At 43.2% G+C, this 12,414-nt stretch overlaps 1 protein-coding gene across 1 annotated transcript; it reads left to right on the forward strand.

Moving 5' to 3' along the window:
- The first annotated feature begins 677 nt into the window (after positions 1 to 677).
- Positions 678 to 12,414, forward strand: peli2 (pellino E3 ubiquitin protein ligase family member 2). Its single transcript, XM_075488067.1, has 6 exons — positions 678 to 995; positions 6,004 to 6,133; positions 8,280 to 8,381; positions 10,117 to 10,314; positions 10,515 to 10,703; positions 10,869 to 12,414. The coding sequence occupies exons 1-6, from the start codon at positions 919 to 921 to the stop codon at positions 11,445 to 11,447; spliced, it is 1,275 nt and encodes a 424-aa protein (XP_075344182.1). The 5' UTR covers positions 678 to 918; the 3' UTR covers positions 11,448 to 12,414.

A 12,414-nucleotide genomic window follows, 5' to 3' on the forward strand; every position in this document is an offset into this window, starting at 1 on the left:
AATGTGCCAAAACTTCAATATTTCAAAGCACACAGTTGAATAATTATGTCATAAAGTTGCATAATCAATCACATGTATTAGCAAAACTGCAATAAAGCGCTAATCAAATAAAGCTTCTAAAGAGCTCAAGGGGGTCACGGACAAAATCAGATCTCCCCACCGTTTCACTCAGCCAGGAAACATACCAGGAGGATTATTTTTAAACATGTCGTTCCCACTACTATCCCCTCTACAGTGAACTGACTTAGGTAATAATTTATAAAAACTCGTGATGCTTTAAATTTCTGAAACAGCCGTGAATCTTGTAATCTTAGGACACAGATATATATAAACCCTTAGTTGATAATGACAAACTGAAAAACAGTGAAAATAAATCAGAAAAACGTATTGTCCCTTTAAGAATCCCCAGATTGTACTCTTTGTTTACATAACAGAAGTGTCGACCCATGAACATTGGGAGGGGGCAGTACAGTAGAAGTGTTACACACTCGCTTTTACAACTTGGTCATCCAGGAACAAATTAACCGCACACTATTGTTATGTAGTGATTTAAAACCTTTATATAACAATAAACGGCAAGATCTGACCAGAAACATGGTATCAAAACTGAGTTTGTAAGAACTCCCCCCTCTACATAAAGTAAAGAACAAGTGAATGGTACATTCCGGCCCTGCTCCTCGCTGTTTTTGTATCTGCATTAGAGCGATTCAACCGCCAAGTAAGTTACGTTTCACAATGTCACGCTAAGGAAGTTTGAAAGCAGTTTATTCAAAAGAAAACTGGACTGGTGTGAATATCGACACACATGCTGTTCTTATATGAAATGAGAGCGCTTCGTTTATTTTTAGGGGAGTTCTGGTAATTTGTGAGCCAGTTATTACTGTATAGCTAACGTAACACAGCGAAGCCAGAAGACTCATGTTTTCGTCAAGCCAAGAGGAGCACTGCGCCCTGTCCAAAGACCCAGTGAAATACGGAGAGCTGGTGGTACTGGGGTAAGTTAAGCACTTGTAATGGTTACACAATTGTCGTTTTACTTCATAGGCACGAGAAAGAAAGCGAGGGCCCATGTTAAAAGTTTTCCGAGAGTGCACTCACTTAGCTAACTTAGCTACGTAACGGCAAGTCATTGAAAACTGTAAATCAGCAGTTCTTTATTTCTGTATACAGCTTCGGTCGATTTCAACTACATTGCTTATAGTCACGGAGACCGTCATTTTCAGAAATTTACGAGCTCACGTTACTCCACAAACCAGACACGTGCACAGTAAGAATTGTGTACATGGTGGTTTGACAGAGTTTGAGTCGACGTTTCGCTCCGTCATAAATATAACAACCTGTGCAGATTAGCGACGTTTAGAGCAACTTTTGTGACCGAATGGACAGATCTCATGCTCGGCAGCTCAAACCGGAGCACTTCTCCCTGCCTTGAAGTTGGATTCGTGGGGTTTCAGGAATTCGGAAGTCGTGATGGTCCCCACCCCCAGGCTCCTTCCTTTACTGCTAACACAAGCTCAGACCGCACTAATTTCTGTTGGTATGCGCACATTTGTGTCCAAAATACACACGTTTCGTCTTCGAACTCAGAGGGTCGGTGTGTTTACATTTAACAAGCTAGGGATCTGAACTTTTAACAGTATCAGATGAAGAATGGGGCATGTAAATAAAGGCCTTGACATTGATCATTTGCGAAAAACCGTTCCTGGTTTGAGTAAAGCACTTAAAATTAGACACGTATCAGTTGTGTGAGTCATTGGTCAGCTGACCCATTTTAAGTGAAAGGTGAAAAATGACCTGGGCCATACCACTGTAGGAACTGGTGGTTCTAAAGTGGGGCCAGATACCTCTGCGGGGGTCCTTCAGATACTTCATGGGGTCCCTAGAAAAATTAGAAATGCTGTAATTTACATAACAAGTTACCACAGTGAAAGAGTGCTCTGTCATCACAGCCCTCAGCTTTATTCTGCCCACTTACAGAACTCGGTAATGCCATCATATAGCTGCTGACATCATTGATTACATTTTTTAAAATGGTAAACTGTGAATCCACTGTCAGATTGAACAATGTTGTAATGAAGGCGTTTTTGTTTATTTTAATGAACAAACCCATGTGTTGACAGATTTTCCTAATACAGTGGGCTGAAAAACCCACTGTATATATTGTTTTTCCTCTTGTTTCCACTGTACTCCTTCAATATAAGTCAACTATTTTTATGTCATCGTCACGATAGGCTTTGAAAATTTCCCACTTCAAGGTGCTCGTGCCCTGAGAAAGTTTGAGAACGCATTTGATGTCGAAGTTATGACAAATTACAGTGGCATGCAAATATTTATATTACCTCACACGGAAGCTTATTCTAAAATCTTTTATTTTTTTATGTACTGGTTAGTCAGGGTACCAAAGAACTGTTCGGAGATGACAGTGAGGGCATCTGCATCACATCTGGATAACTTATTTTTCATCTCCATTACAGTCTTGATGTGCTAATATTTGCCAGTGGTTAACTTTTTTGGTTAACTGTTTTGTTTTTTTGCAGAGGTACTTCTTGATAGAAACAAAAACATGTCCATGACACAGAATATTGATTACTGAGAAGTAAAGAAGAAATTTACACATGATCTGAAGGTTTAAAATTGAATTATTTTTTTTTAAGTAGTTGAATAAGTTACATTTACGGTCTCCTGAAGGCCGTAGTTGCATCATCAAACTTGATAGAATCTCTCGACCAACCTAAAACAAATCCACTAATTTCACAAGGATGTGAAACTCTTGCCAAACCCTGCGAAGCTCCAATCACGGTTTAGCACTTTTGCAACAGAAGAACGAATTATCACTCATATGGATAAGTGGATTAATTGTCCATTGATTTATTTATTTATTTATTTTTTCCTCTCATCCACTTGCAGTTTCTCTCAAGCGTTGAGAGTTGAAGCTTTGGTCACATCGATCCTGATTACAACTTCTTCAATTTGAACCTTTTTTATCTGGGTTTCTTGAACTTTGCAGAACTTCACATTGCAGTAGTTGAGTTGGTTATTTTGTTAAACGATAAAGAGATTGTTTTAGGGTGTGTATCGACACCTTAACCAACATATTTATGTATTTATTTATTTTTTAAAGCGAAGCCAGGCTTCGCATTACTGCACACGTCTCGTCTTGCCATGGACTAAAATATGTCATTGCTTTGTTTATGTCGAAACCCGCAACTCGCTTAAAGTTTTTCGACATAATTGACAATAATAAGTGTTTCTGCCGTTTAAATCAAACTTTTACGAGGTTTGTTTTAGACACTTGTAGGGAGTTGTGTGAAGGTTATACACAGAGACACAAAGACTAGTGTTGTTTTGCCGTTATTCTCCACCCGTGCAGCCACAGCCATATTGCTTATTGTAAGGGACAAAAGTAGTGCTGACTGCTTATTACCCCAGGCTGAGCATGTGCAATGTTTGAAGCTGGTACTTTTGTTCTCTGTCCCGACACGAAGACACATATGTGAATCAGATGTGACAGGTGTATAATCACTGCCATGACATCACATCCCATTGATAAAACCGATGGTAGGCAAGATAGCTGACAGCATGGAACAAAGCTTGTTTGAGCAGCAGTTCCCTCGGTGGTTTGTTGCCATGACCGTGGTGGCTCTTATTACTTGCATGGCTGCCCTCCATCTCTGCTGGGGTAGATTGGCTTGGTGCTGGTCAGTGAAAGGAGGGAAGTCTAAGGGGGGCTGCATGGGTATCTTGGAAATGAAAGGATGGATTGATCAGGACTAAGTCTTTGCCTTTCCTCAGCTTCCTCTGTTCATTGTGGCTCGGAGACTAGGCCTATTGATTGAACTTTCTACATTGGCCATAAAGAACTGCTCAGTAAAGGAAGTGTACAAATCAACTTATCAGTGGTACAGACTTCCACTGGTTGTTGTGACCCGATTCCTTCTTTAGAAGTCTCTTTCATCAAAGAGGAAGAGCTGTACCTTTGTCTTTAAGGCGGTGACCAAGAATTTAGGTGTATTTAGCTGAATCTGAGTCAGTTGACTCATGCTGCCCTCACTTATGATGCAGTTCTACAGTTTACATTGACCTACCTGAAACTATAATGGCTGTCGTCTCACTTCTGTTCCATCTTCTGTGGCCCTAAAAGACCACCCATGCCTTCCTGTCATACTCGTGACTGTTACAACTCCTCAGCATATATCCTCCTCATTCTGTAAACACTAGACGTTCATGTTAGCTTAAGAGGTAGGAGGTGCTTTTGGCTCCTTACCGCTGCCCTGGAGGATACGCGATTCGCCAGAGTCTTCTAATCCCCGCTCCTAAGTATTGGAAGGTAAATCCGCCGTCTGTCTGGCACAGGTCAAAAGGGAAAGTGATCACAATTAGTAGGAGCGCTCCTTTAAAGAGTCTGTCTTAGCTAATGTGATGGTTGCAGTTCCTGGATGAAATAATGTTGTTCCTCAGTGCGGCGATGAATCAACTGAAAGAGCGTGTCACATTACCTGCTGGTTAAGTTCGGCAGTAGAATTCATCACGATAAAGGTGTTAGTTTGCGTTTCATCTAAATGTATGGTTCATGTGAGACATTCAGGAGCAAAGGAGGCAGCAAGATGGAGTATAATTATAAACAATATAGGCCCAGCTGGTCTTTATTTAGGAGGGGGGTTCTAAGGAAAGTCTAAGATGACAGTTGTAAAGGGTTAGTACACTGATTAGTTTAATTAGTGGTTTTTTAAAAGAGAGTTCGGTATTCATCTCCCCTATGTTTTTTTTAATCTATTTAATTTAGGCTTACCCTCTGTTCTGGGCCTTTTTTTTTTTGGCTTAACCAACAGTCAGCATAAGAGCAGCAAAACCTGGAGACTTAAGGTGTTTGCGATGTTTTAAACACATGGAAGACATTTTTATTTTGTCCTTTTACACCTCCGCTCTCTCAGTGTTTTAGATATAGTGAGTCCACAGAACCGTCCAGTGCCTCTCTGGCTCTCTGTGGGTGGCTTGTCCTGCAGGCCAGCTTTGTGCACTGTCCTGACTGGGACCATGTGTTTCCGTGCCTGGCCAGCCGTGTGGAGACATGGGACAGGTGGACGAGGTCGGGAGGGAGGCAGGGAGGAGCAGAAGTAAGCTCTGTTGCCTTTATGTTAAAACAAAGAGGAGAAAAGTCTGATTACGTTGTGGTCGGTAGAATTTGCTTCCTCTGATGCATCGCTGTGCGAAGCCGAGGCGTGGGATGGAAATATTTCTGCTGTACAAAGTAGCTGTTTAGTTCTGTGTGGTTACATATGAGGGTGTGACAGAAGGCCTGTGTGTTGGATGGGAGGAAAGCATGGGGTGTCCCAGCTGTATGAACCAGCTGGTGGACAGAGAGAGGAGCAGTCTTACCGGAAGGGGCTTCTCCATTCACAAGGAGCAGCCGAGGCAAGGGGCCTCACGAGCAGAGTGAAGGGTAGAGCTGGAATCTGGTAGTCAGTGATTAGGAAACAGGAGACAGACAGATTTCAGATGCTTTTCTGGTGAGGCTTTGAAATGAGATCTTTGAGCTTTCTGTATCATTATACGCTGTTTTGAGAAAAATGTCGTGTGAGCGAGTTCGCCGCCCAGACTGTGCGTTCCCAAAGTGATAGCAAACCTGACAGGCATCCTAAAATATTCTCTCGCCTGGGACCCAGAGCAAAACAACAGCTGCAGTTTACACAGCGCTAGCTCCCTGAAATCACCAGCCCCAGTGTGCATTATGTAATAAAAACATTATCCAAGGTGACGCTTAGATTACTAATACGGTGTATTTGATTGCCAGTGATGTAATGCGTGGAAAAGCTCCCTTTCAAAACCCAAATGTTTCTAAATCTCCATGTGTACTTGTTATATGATTACAAGAATTTTGCCTGTAAATCTCATTACACACATCTCTTGTCAGCCACAAAAACTCTTTGCATTTTCATCCAGAAAAAAACAAAACAACTGTGAATTTGCTGTCCTTACCTCCCCCCCGAACCCTCTCTGTGACAGGTACAATGGCTCTCTGCCCAATGGAGATCGGGGTAGACGAAAAAGCAGATTTGCGCTATACAAGAGGACCAAAGCCAATGGTGTTAAGCCGAGCACTGTGCACATCCTCAACACACCCCAGGATTGCAAGGTACGGAACAAAGGATGAATTAGCAACTCAACGAACAGACTCCCAGTGCTTGTCGTTTGATGTATATTTTAGACAAAAATGCAAAAGGAAATGTAAACACGTAAGATTGTGTATTTTTCTTAGGTAGCTCTGAATGTTTAAAGTTGATTTGAGTTAGATTATGAGCGCTGTGAAAGTGGAATTACAGTTGAAGGAAAATCGTTAAGCAGCAGAGCAGCCCTCTTGGTGATCTCAGTTGCTTTCTGGACGTGCCGCTGAGCATTTAACGTTATTGTTGGCAGAACTCGATGTTGACTTTTAACTGTAGTTTCTTAGCTGTGCCTCATAGCTTCGCTTCAGACCAGGAGGCCGGCGGGAAATGGCCATATCCAGTATAACACGTTTGGCTTCTTGCATTCCTCTCTTTGATTCCAAAGCAAAACTGCTGAAAAAGGACCTGCTTACCTCTGCACCCTTGGAGGCTGTTATTTCAGGTGTTTCTCATTGGCCAAGCTCTTTCGCCCAAGCATTTCTGGCTCAGGTTACTATCACCCTGTGGAACATGACTCCTGATATCTGCTTAGAGGTCTCACTGCGACAGAAGTCTTTTAATCGCAAACATAGTGCTTTATTTCAGAGGAATTTGAGCTAAAACTTGGTCTGCAGTGCTTTATTCAATTACGTCGATGTTTCATTTTGTAGGCAACATCATAAAATGGTGTTGCATTGGATGTTGCACAACATAGCAGTATGTGACATTTGTCATGCGGCTGTTTTCGGCAATGGGAACTGCTGTCCCCTTCTTCCCCTTTTACCACTGTTCCTCTCTGCTACCCTGTTACCAGGCCTGGGAATAAGGAGGGTAAATTGAGAATTGAGTTGCTGCAGTTGGCCCAAACTCCCATCCCTGGCTGTGCACATAGTCGAAAATAGCTATCCATAAGAGACAAGCAGGGTGGTGAGTTCAATTTTAGGAGGGATACCAATTAGATTTATCAAACCCTAAAGAAGGTAAATGAAAGAAGCCATTTATCTCGCTGTAGACGAGACTGTCAGCCCACACTTGCACCCTCACAGTGCAGCCTACGAATGAACCGAGAGTGATCCGTGGCTGAGAGGGAAGCTCACGTGTCTGTGCACACTCTAGTGTTCATGACAGATAATGAGGAGCTCCCATGATGCTGCTGCCAGCTTTCTATTCAAACCCTTCTTACTTTGACTTTTTCTACTCAGGGAGGGGGCGGGTGTTTATTTAAATGTATTTCTCTCTGCTCAGAGCATGCGGGAACTTCTTTTAGCTGTCGAACAGGTGGAGCAAGATTTGTTTGTAGCGACGCAGTCGAGTCAGGACTGCATGGGATGATGACATTTGTCCCCGTCTGTCTCGGATGTTACAGCAGAGCGTGGCAGCTCCGATGACCCATTTTCCCTCGCTCCCTCCCTCTTTCCCGCTTGCACGTGACAAAGAAGGGGGATGTTTGGGAAATGGAATTTGCAGATAAGAGCCAGATGATAGTGGCATGTGGTTAAGTGTTGATGAGAGCTTGGCTGTAACACACTCTCCCTCAGTACACTGACTGGCAGTTCAGCTGGTAGGCGAACTTGTGCAAACTGAGGCCAGGGGACACTTTACCGTCACTGTCATGGGAATGTGACTTTACAGGCGCTTTCTGTTCCTCTTCCAGAAATTCAACAACAGTCTGTGTTTAGTTAACGCAATAAAATAATTATGCAACAAGCCAGAGGAATTTTTTTTTGCTTGAGTTTTTGCCGGGGAAAAAATGTACAGAGTGACATTGGCATGATTACAAGTTTCCTTCCAACAAGCACTAAAGTTGCTGCTGAATCTCAGGATATGAGCAATTGATCAACAGCCTTGAGTTTTATTTGTAGGGTTGGGTTTTTTTCCTTCTCGTGCAGTGAGTGTGTGTGGTGTTTTTTTAATTTTTTAGTGTAGTTCCTGTTGGTGAATCTGTTCAAGATCCGGTGTTCAATGCCACAAACAAAACAAAACATCAAAGGTTTTCCTCTGACTTCGCTGAAACAAGAAACCGCCGCTTTTGTCGTTGTGTTCTTATCCATCGACCTTTCAGGCCATGCACTAGTTGTGATTTAGCATGGTATCACAATGTAACGAGCCTGTTAGTAACGAGTTGTCCTCTTTCAGGCTGTGAACTGTAAAGGCCAACACAGCATCTCCTACACGCTGTCCAGGAACCAGACGGTGGTGGTGGAGTACAGCCATGATAAAGACACGGACATGTTTCAGGTAAATGTCAGTTCTGTGAGATTGGTACAAGCTTTAAATGACCTGCAACTAACAGTTACTTTTCTTACTGATAAATTATAATTTTGTGATCCTTTTTGTTTGTTTGTTTGTTTCCTCTCACATTCATTGGTCATTCCCCAAACATATTTGTTATAGTACAGTATATGATGATGCAAATTATCTCACCCTCAAATTCGACAGCTGCAATAAGCAAATGCTATGAATTTTTGCTTGAAAATGACTGGACAGGGGATGATAAAAACAAGTTTAGTCTTGGTTTAACTGACTGAACTTTGCGCTTGTATTCTCTTACTCAACCTTAAAAATCTTCCAAGGAACACATGTGCCCCGTCTGCAACGTCAGCGCCGCTCGGCCTGTAGCATTAATGTGAATGCAGAGTCAGGGGGTGATGACAAGAGGGACACGTGCCTCACATTCAGCCCCATATTGTGTCCATGTGGTGTTTAACAACAGTGGAAACAAAGGCACAGCAGAGAGGAAAGAGTTGGTCTAAAAGTAGGACTGCAGGACATTTTCAGCTGAGAAAAGAAATGGGGAAATGAAAGAGGAAATATATTCTTTGTTTTTTCAGCAAGACAACCTGTTTCCTGTATGTATGTATGTATGTATGTATGTATGTATGTATGTACCAACTGACTTCCAGTTCCAAGTTGTGAGACTGTTATCATCAAAATGAAATCAGAATACAGTGATTTGCAAATCTGTAAAAGCCTTTGTGTATTATATTTGTTTCTCAGCAAAGATTTTGAATTTGAACAACAAAAGGTCCATTTTCTACAGTTAAACGACTGGTTATGAAAAAGAACGTCCTAAAGAGGGGTTCGCTACATGATAGAGGCTTTAATTTGTCCTTTCATAATGGAGGCACTCAGAAAAAAATCTTGAAATTGAGGTATTTTATGTTTTGCATTCGCTACTATTTCGTGAGATGTCGCTGAAATTGATCGTGAGGTAACTAGGGCCGAATAGAAATCAAAAATGTAAATAAGCAAGAGGCAGAGTTGCTGCAAGCTGAATCAAAACTTTAATTTCCTAATGGAAATGATGGATCCCTCATCCGTCAAACTGCAAAACAAATGTGCTATCAGCTCTCCCCAGTGTGGGTAAATTACACATCTGCTGGGGCACCATTCACAGTAAAGGTTATATCCTGGTTTTAGATTAGCATGTACTGCTTTGAGATGATGCCATTTTCAGGGAATGCCTAGCATTATTTCAGCAGAACAATGCCAAACCACATTCTGAATGTAGCCCAGGTGCTAAAATTGACCTGAATGCAGCATAGAGCCGTCAAATATGACTTGAAATGATTTGAAATTGGTTGTGAACTTCGAATCAGGCTAAAACGTTTCACACTGTAGCTCAAATGTTGGCAGGAAGTGACGATAACTGCCCCATATCCGTGCCTGTAATTAATCGGTATAAAGATGTTTATGTTTATGCATTTAGCAGACGCTTTTATCCAAAGCGACTTACAATTGAAAAAGATATAACATTACAGCTAAAATCAAAGCTAACAATAAGCTACATAGAAGGAAACCACAAGTCAGAGGTGATAGGGGTGACAGTGTAGCGATAGAGTGCAGGCATAGAAGGAAGTACAGAAGGATAAAGTGCAGTAGAGGGGGCAGGGAAGTACAGGGTAAGATATCGCACAATGTGGAGTAGTTACTGAATTGTGTGGGTTTTTTGTTGTTGTTGTTTTCTGTCCAGATTGGACGTTCCACTGAGAGTCCCATAGATTTTGTTGTGACTGACACGATAGCAGGAGGCCACGAGGGAGAGGATACCCCAATCACACAGAGCACCATCTCCCGCTTTGCCTGCCGAGTGGTCTGCGAACGCCACCCGCCCTTCATTGCTCGCATCTATGCAGCCGGGTTCGACTCATCTAAAAACATCTTCCTTGGGGTAATTACTAGCCAGCCTACCACAGTGGTTCTACGGTATCTCTACTTAGGCTGTCTTTTAAGATTTGAGATTACATGTCTAGTTTTAGTGCCTTTTAGATCTTTTTTTGTGATGCAGTTTTTTTCGTGTAAAAAAAAAAAAAAAAGGGGGGGAAACGTCCATTTGCATCACCATCAACTTGTGCTTTGTGTTGGCGACAGGAAAAAGCTGCAAAATGGAAAAACCCCGATGGTCACATGGACGGCCTAACAACCAACGGGGTGCTGGTGATGCACCCCAAGGGGGGGTTCATGGAAGAGTCCAAGCCCGGCGTTTGGAGAGAGATTTCTGTTTGTGGGGACGTCTACACGCTGAGGGAGACCCGCTCAGCACAGACCCCGGGAAAACTGGTCTGTAGCTTCAAACGTGCAGCATATATATATAGAACAGATATGACACGACTGAAGAAGTTCTGATAACTATACCAGTGTTTTGAATCTTAACTATCTACTTAGCATGAGCAGTTTTTTGGTTTATTGTTCTCAGTTTGTAACTAAATGCCTGTCTCTTCACAGGTAGAGAATGAGAGTAACATACTGCAGGACGGCTCCCTGGTGGATCTGTGTGGGGCCACTCTGCTGTGGCGTACTGCAGAGGGCCTCTTTCACACCCCCACTCAGAAGCACCTGGAGGCTCTCAGGCAGGAGATCAATGCAGCACGTCCTCAGTGCCCCGTGGGTCTCAATACCCTTGCCTTTCCCAGCATGCAACGCAGTCGTGCCCTCTCGTCTCTTGAGGACAAGCAGCCTTGGGTTTACTTGGCATGTGGCCACGTGCACGGTTACCACAACTGGGGCCACCGTTCGGAGCAGGAGCCCAACGCCCAGCGAGAGTGTCCTATGTGCCGCGTGGTGGGACCCTACGTCCCGCTGTGGCTGGGCTGTGAGCCGGCCTTCTACGTGGACACAGGTGCGCCCACACATGCCTTTGTGCCGTGCGGACACGTGTGCTCAGAGAAGTCGGTCAAGTACTGGTCGGAGATCCCTCTGCCCCACGGCACCCATGCCTTCCACGCCGCCTGCCCTTTCTGCGCCTCCCAGCTCAGCCTCACTCAGGGCTGTTCCAAGCTAATCTTCCAGGGCCCCGTGGACTGAGCTGAGGGGACCTGCTCCAGCAGTGAGGAGCAAACGGGAATAACAACATGCTGTGAAACTATTCTGATTATTTGTGCTTTCTTTTGTTCGTGTAAGCCAGTCGTGGAATGGAATAAGTCTAAGTTCTGGTCATTTGCTGTGGATTTGACACAACAGAGAGCCATTACAGATTGTTAAGGGGCCTTTTTTCTGGCTCTTTGGATTTACAGAGTTGTGGAGCACACTGAACCTCAAATACCTGACTCCTCCAGAATAAAATACTGTTTCAGCTGCCCTAACCAACCGGCTGCTCTAAACAAGGACTCCAGCACTGGGCTGTTTAAACTACAATACCCGCCGACTTTTCATCAGAGTGCTGGGACAGTACGGCTGTAGGAGGAATCGACTGAATTAACTCATGAATCAGACTGAAGGAAAACATATTGAGCAGGTGTAGCCGGGTCTGTCGGGAAAGAAAAAGCAGAGAGGATGTATGGTTCAGTTCCTTATAGACCTGGGACAAAGTTTTTACAGAGCCAGACAGCTGGACTGTTGGCTGGGAGAAAAGCCAGGAGAAACTTGGGTTTTATTCATGGCTAAATTATTAAATGCTCCCCACCGGCCTCTTGGCTGTCAACTCTCAAAGGCATCCAAATCATGTAGTTCTCTAGAGGTGGCTTCCATTTGCCGAACAGACTTTTGTGTACAGAGATATAATCCAGTGCCTGAAATCCCAGTTAACTGTGGGAGTATTTTTCATAAATGAGCAAAGATATTTTGTTGAAGGTAAAATGAGAGATAGTTTTGCATACAGAAGACATGAGGAGTTGATTGCCCACATGGATTCTGACACGAGGGGTATTTTACTACACTGAGGCCCTTATACTGTTTTGTAATGCAAATGGTAATATATTTTTCTCCTTCATATATAATGTTTGTATGTGTGTGTGTGAGAGAATGTTGGAGTGTGCGTGTGATTGTGTGTGAT

Source organism: Odontesthes bonariensis, chromosome 17 (genome assembly GCF_027942865.1).
Source record: "Odontesthes bonariensis isolate fOdoBon6 chromosome 17, fOdoBon6.hap1, whole genome shotgun sequence".
NCBI lineage: Eukaryota > Metazoa > Chordata > Actinopteri > Atheriniformes > Atherinopsidae > Odontesthes > Odontesthes bonariensis.

Excerpts from the sequence above, each read along its gene's own strand:
- peli2 (XM_075488067.1), top strand. The coding sequence starts at position 919 with ATGTTTTCGTCAAGCCAAGAGGAGCACTGCGCCCTGTCCAAAGACCCA. Across the intron at positions 6,134-8,279 it reads ACACACCCCAGGATTGCAAG|GCTGTGAACTGTAAAGGCCA; the intron begins GTACGGAACAAA and ends GTCCTCTTTCAG. Across the intron at positions 10,315-10,514 it reads CTAAAAACATCTTCCTTGGG|GAAAAAGCTGCAAAATGGAA; the intron begins GTAATTACTAGC and ends TGTTGGCGACAG.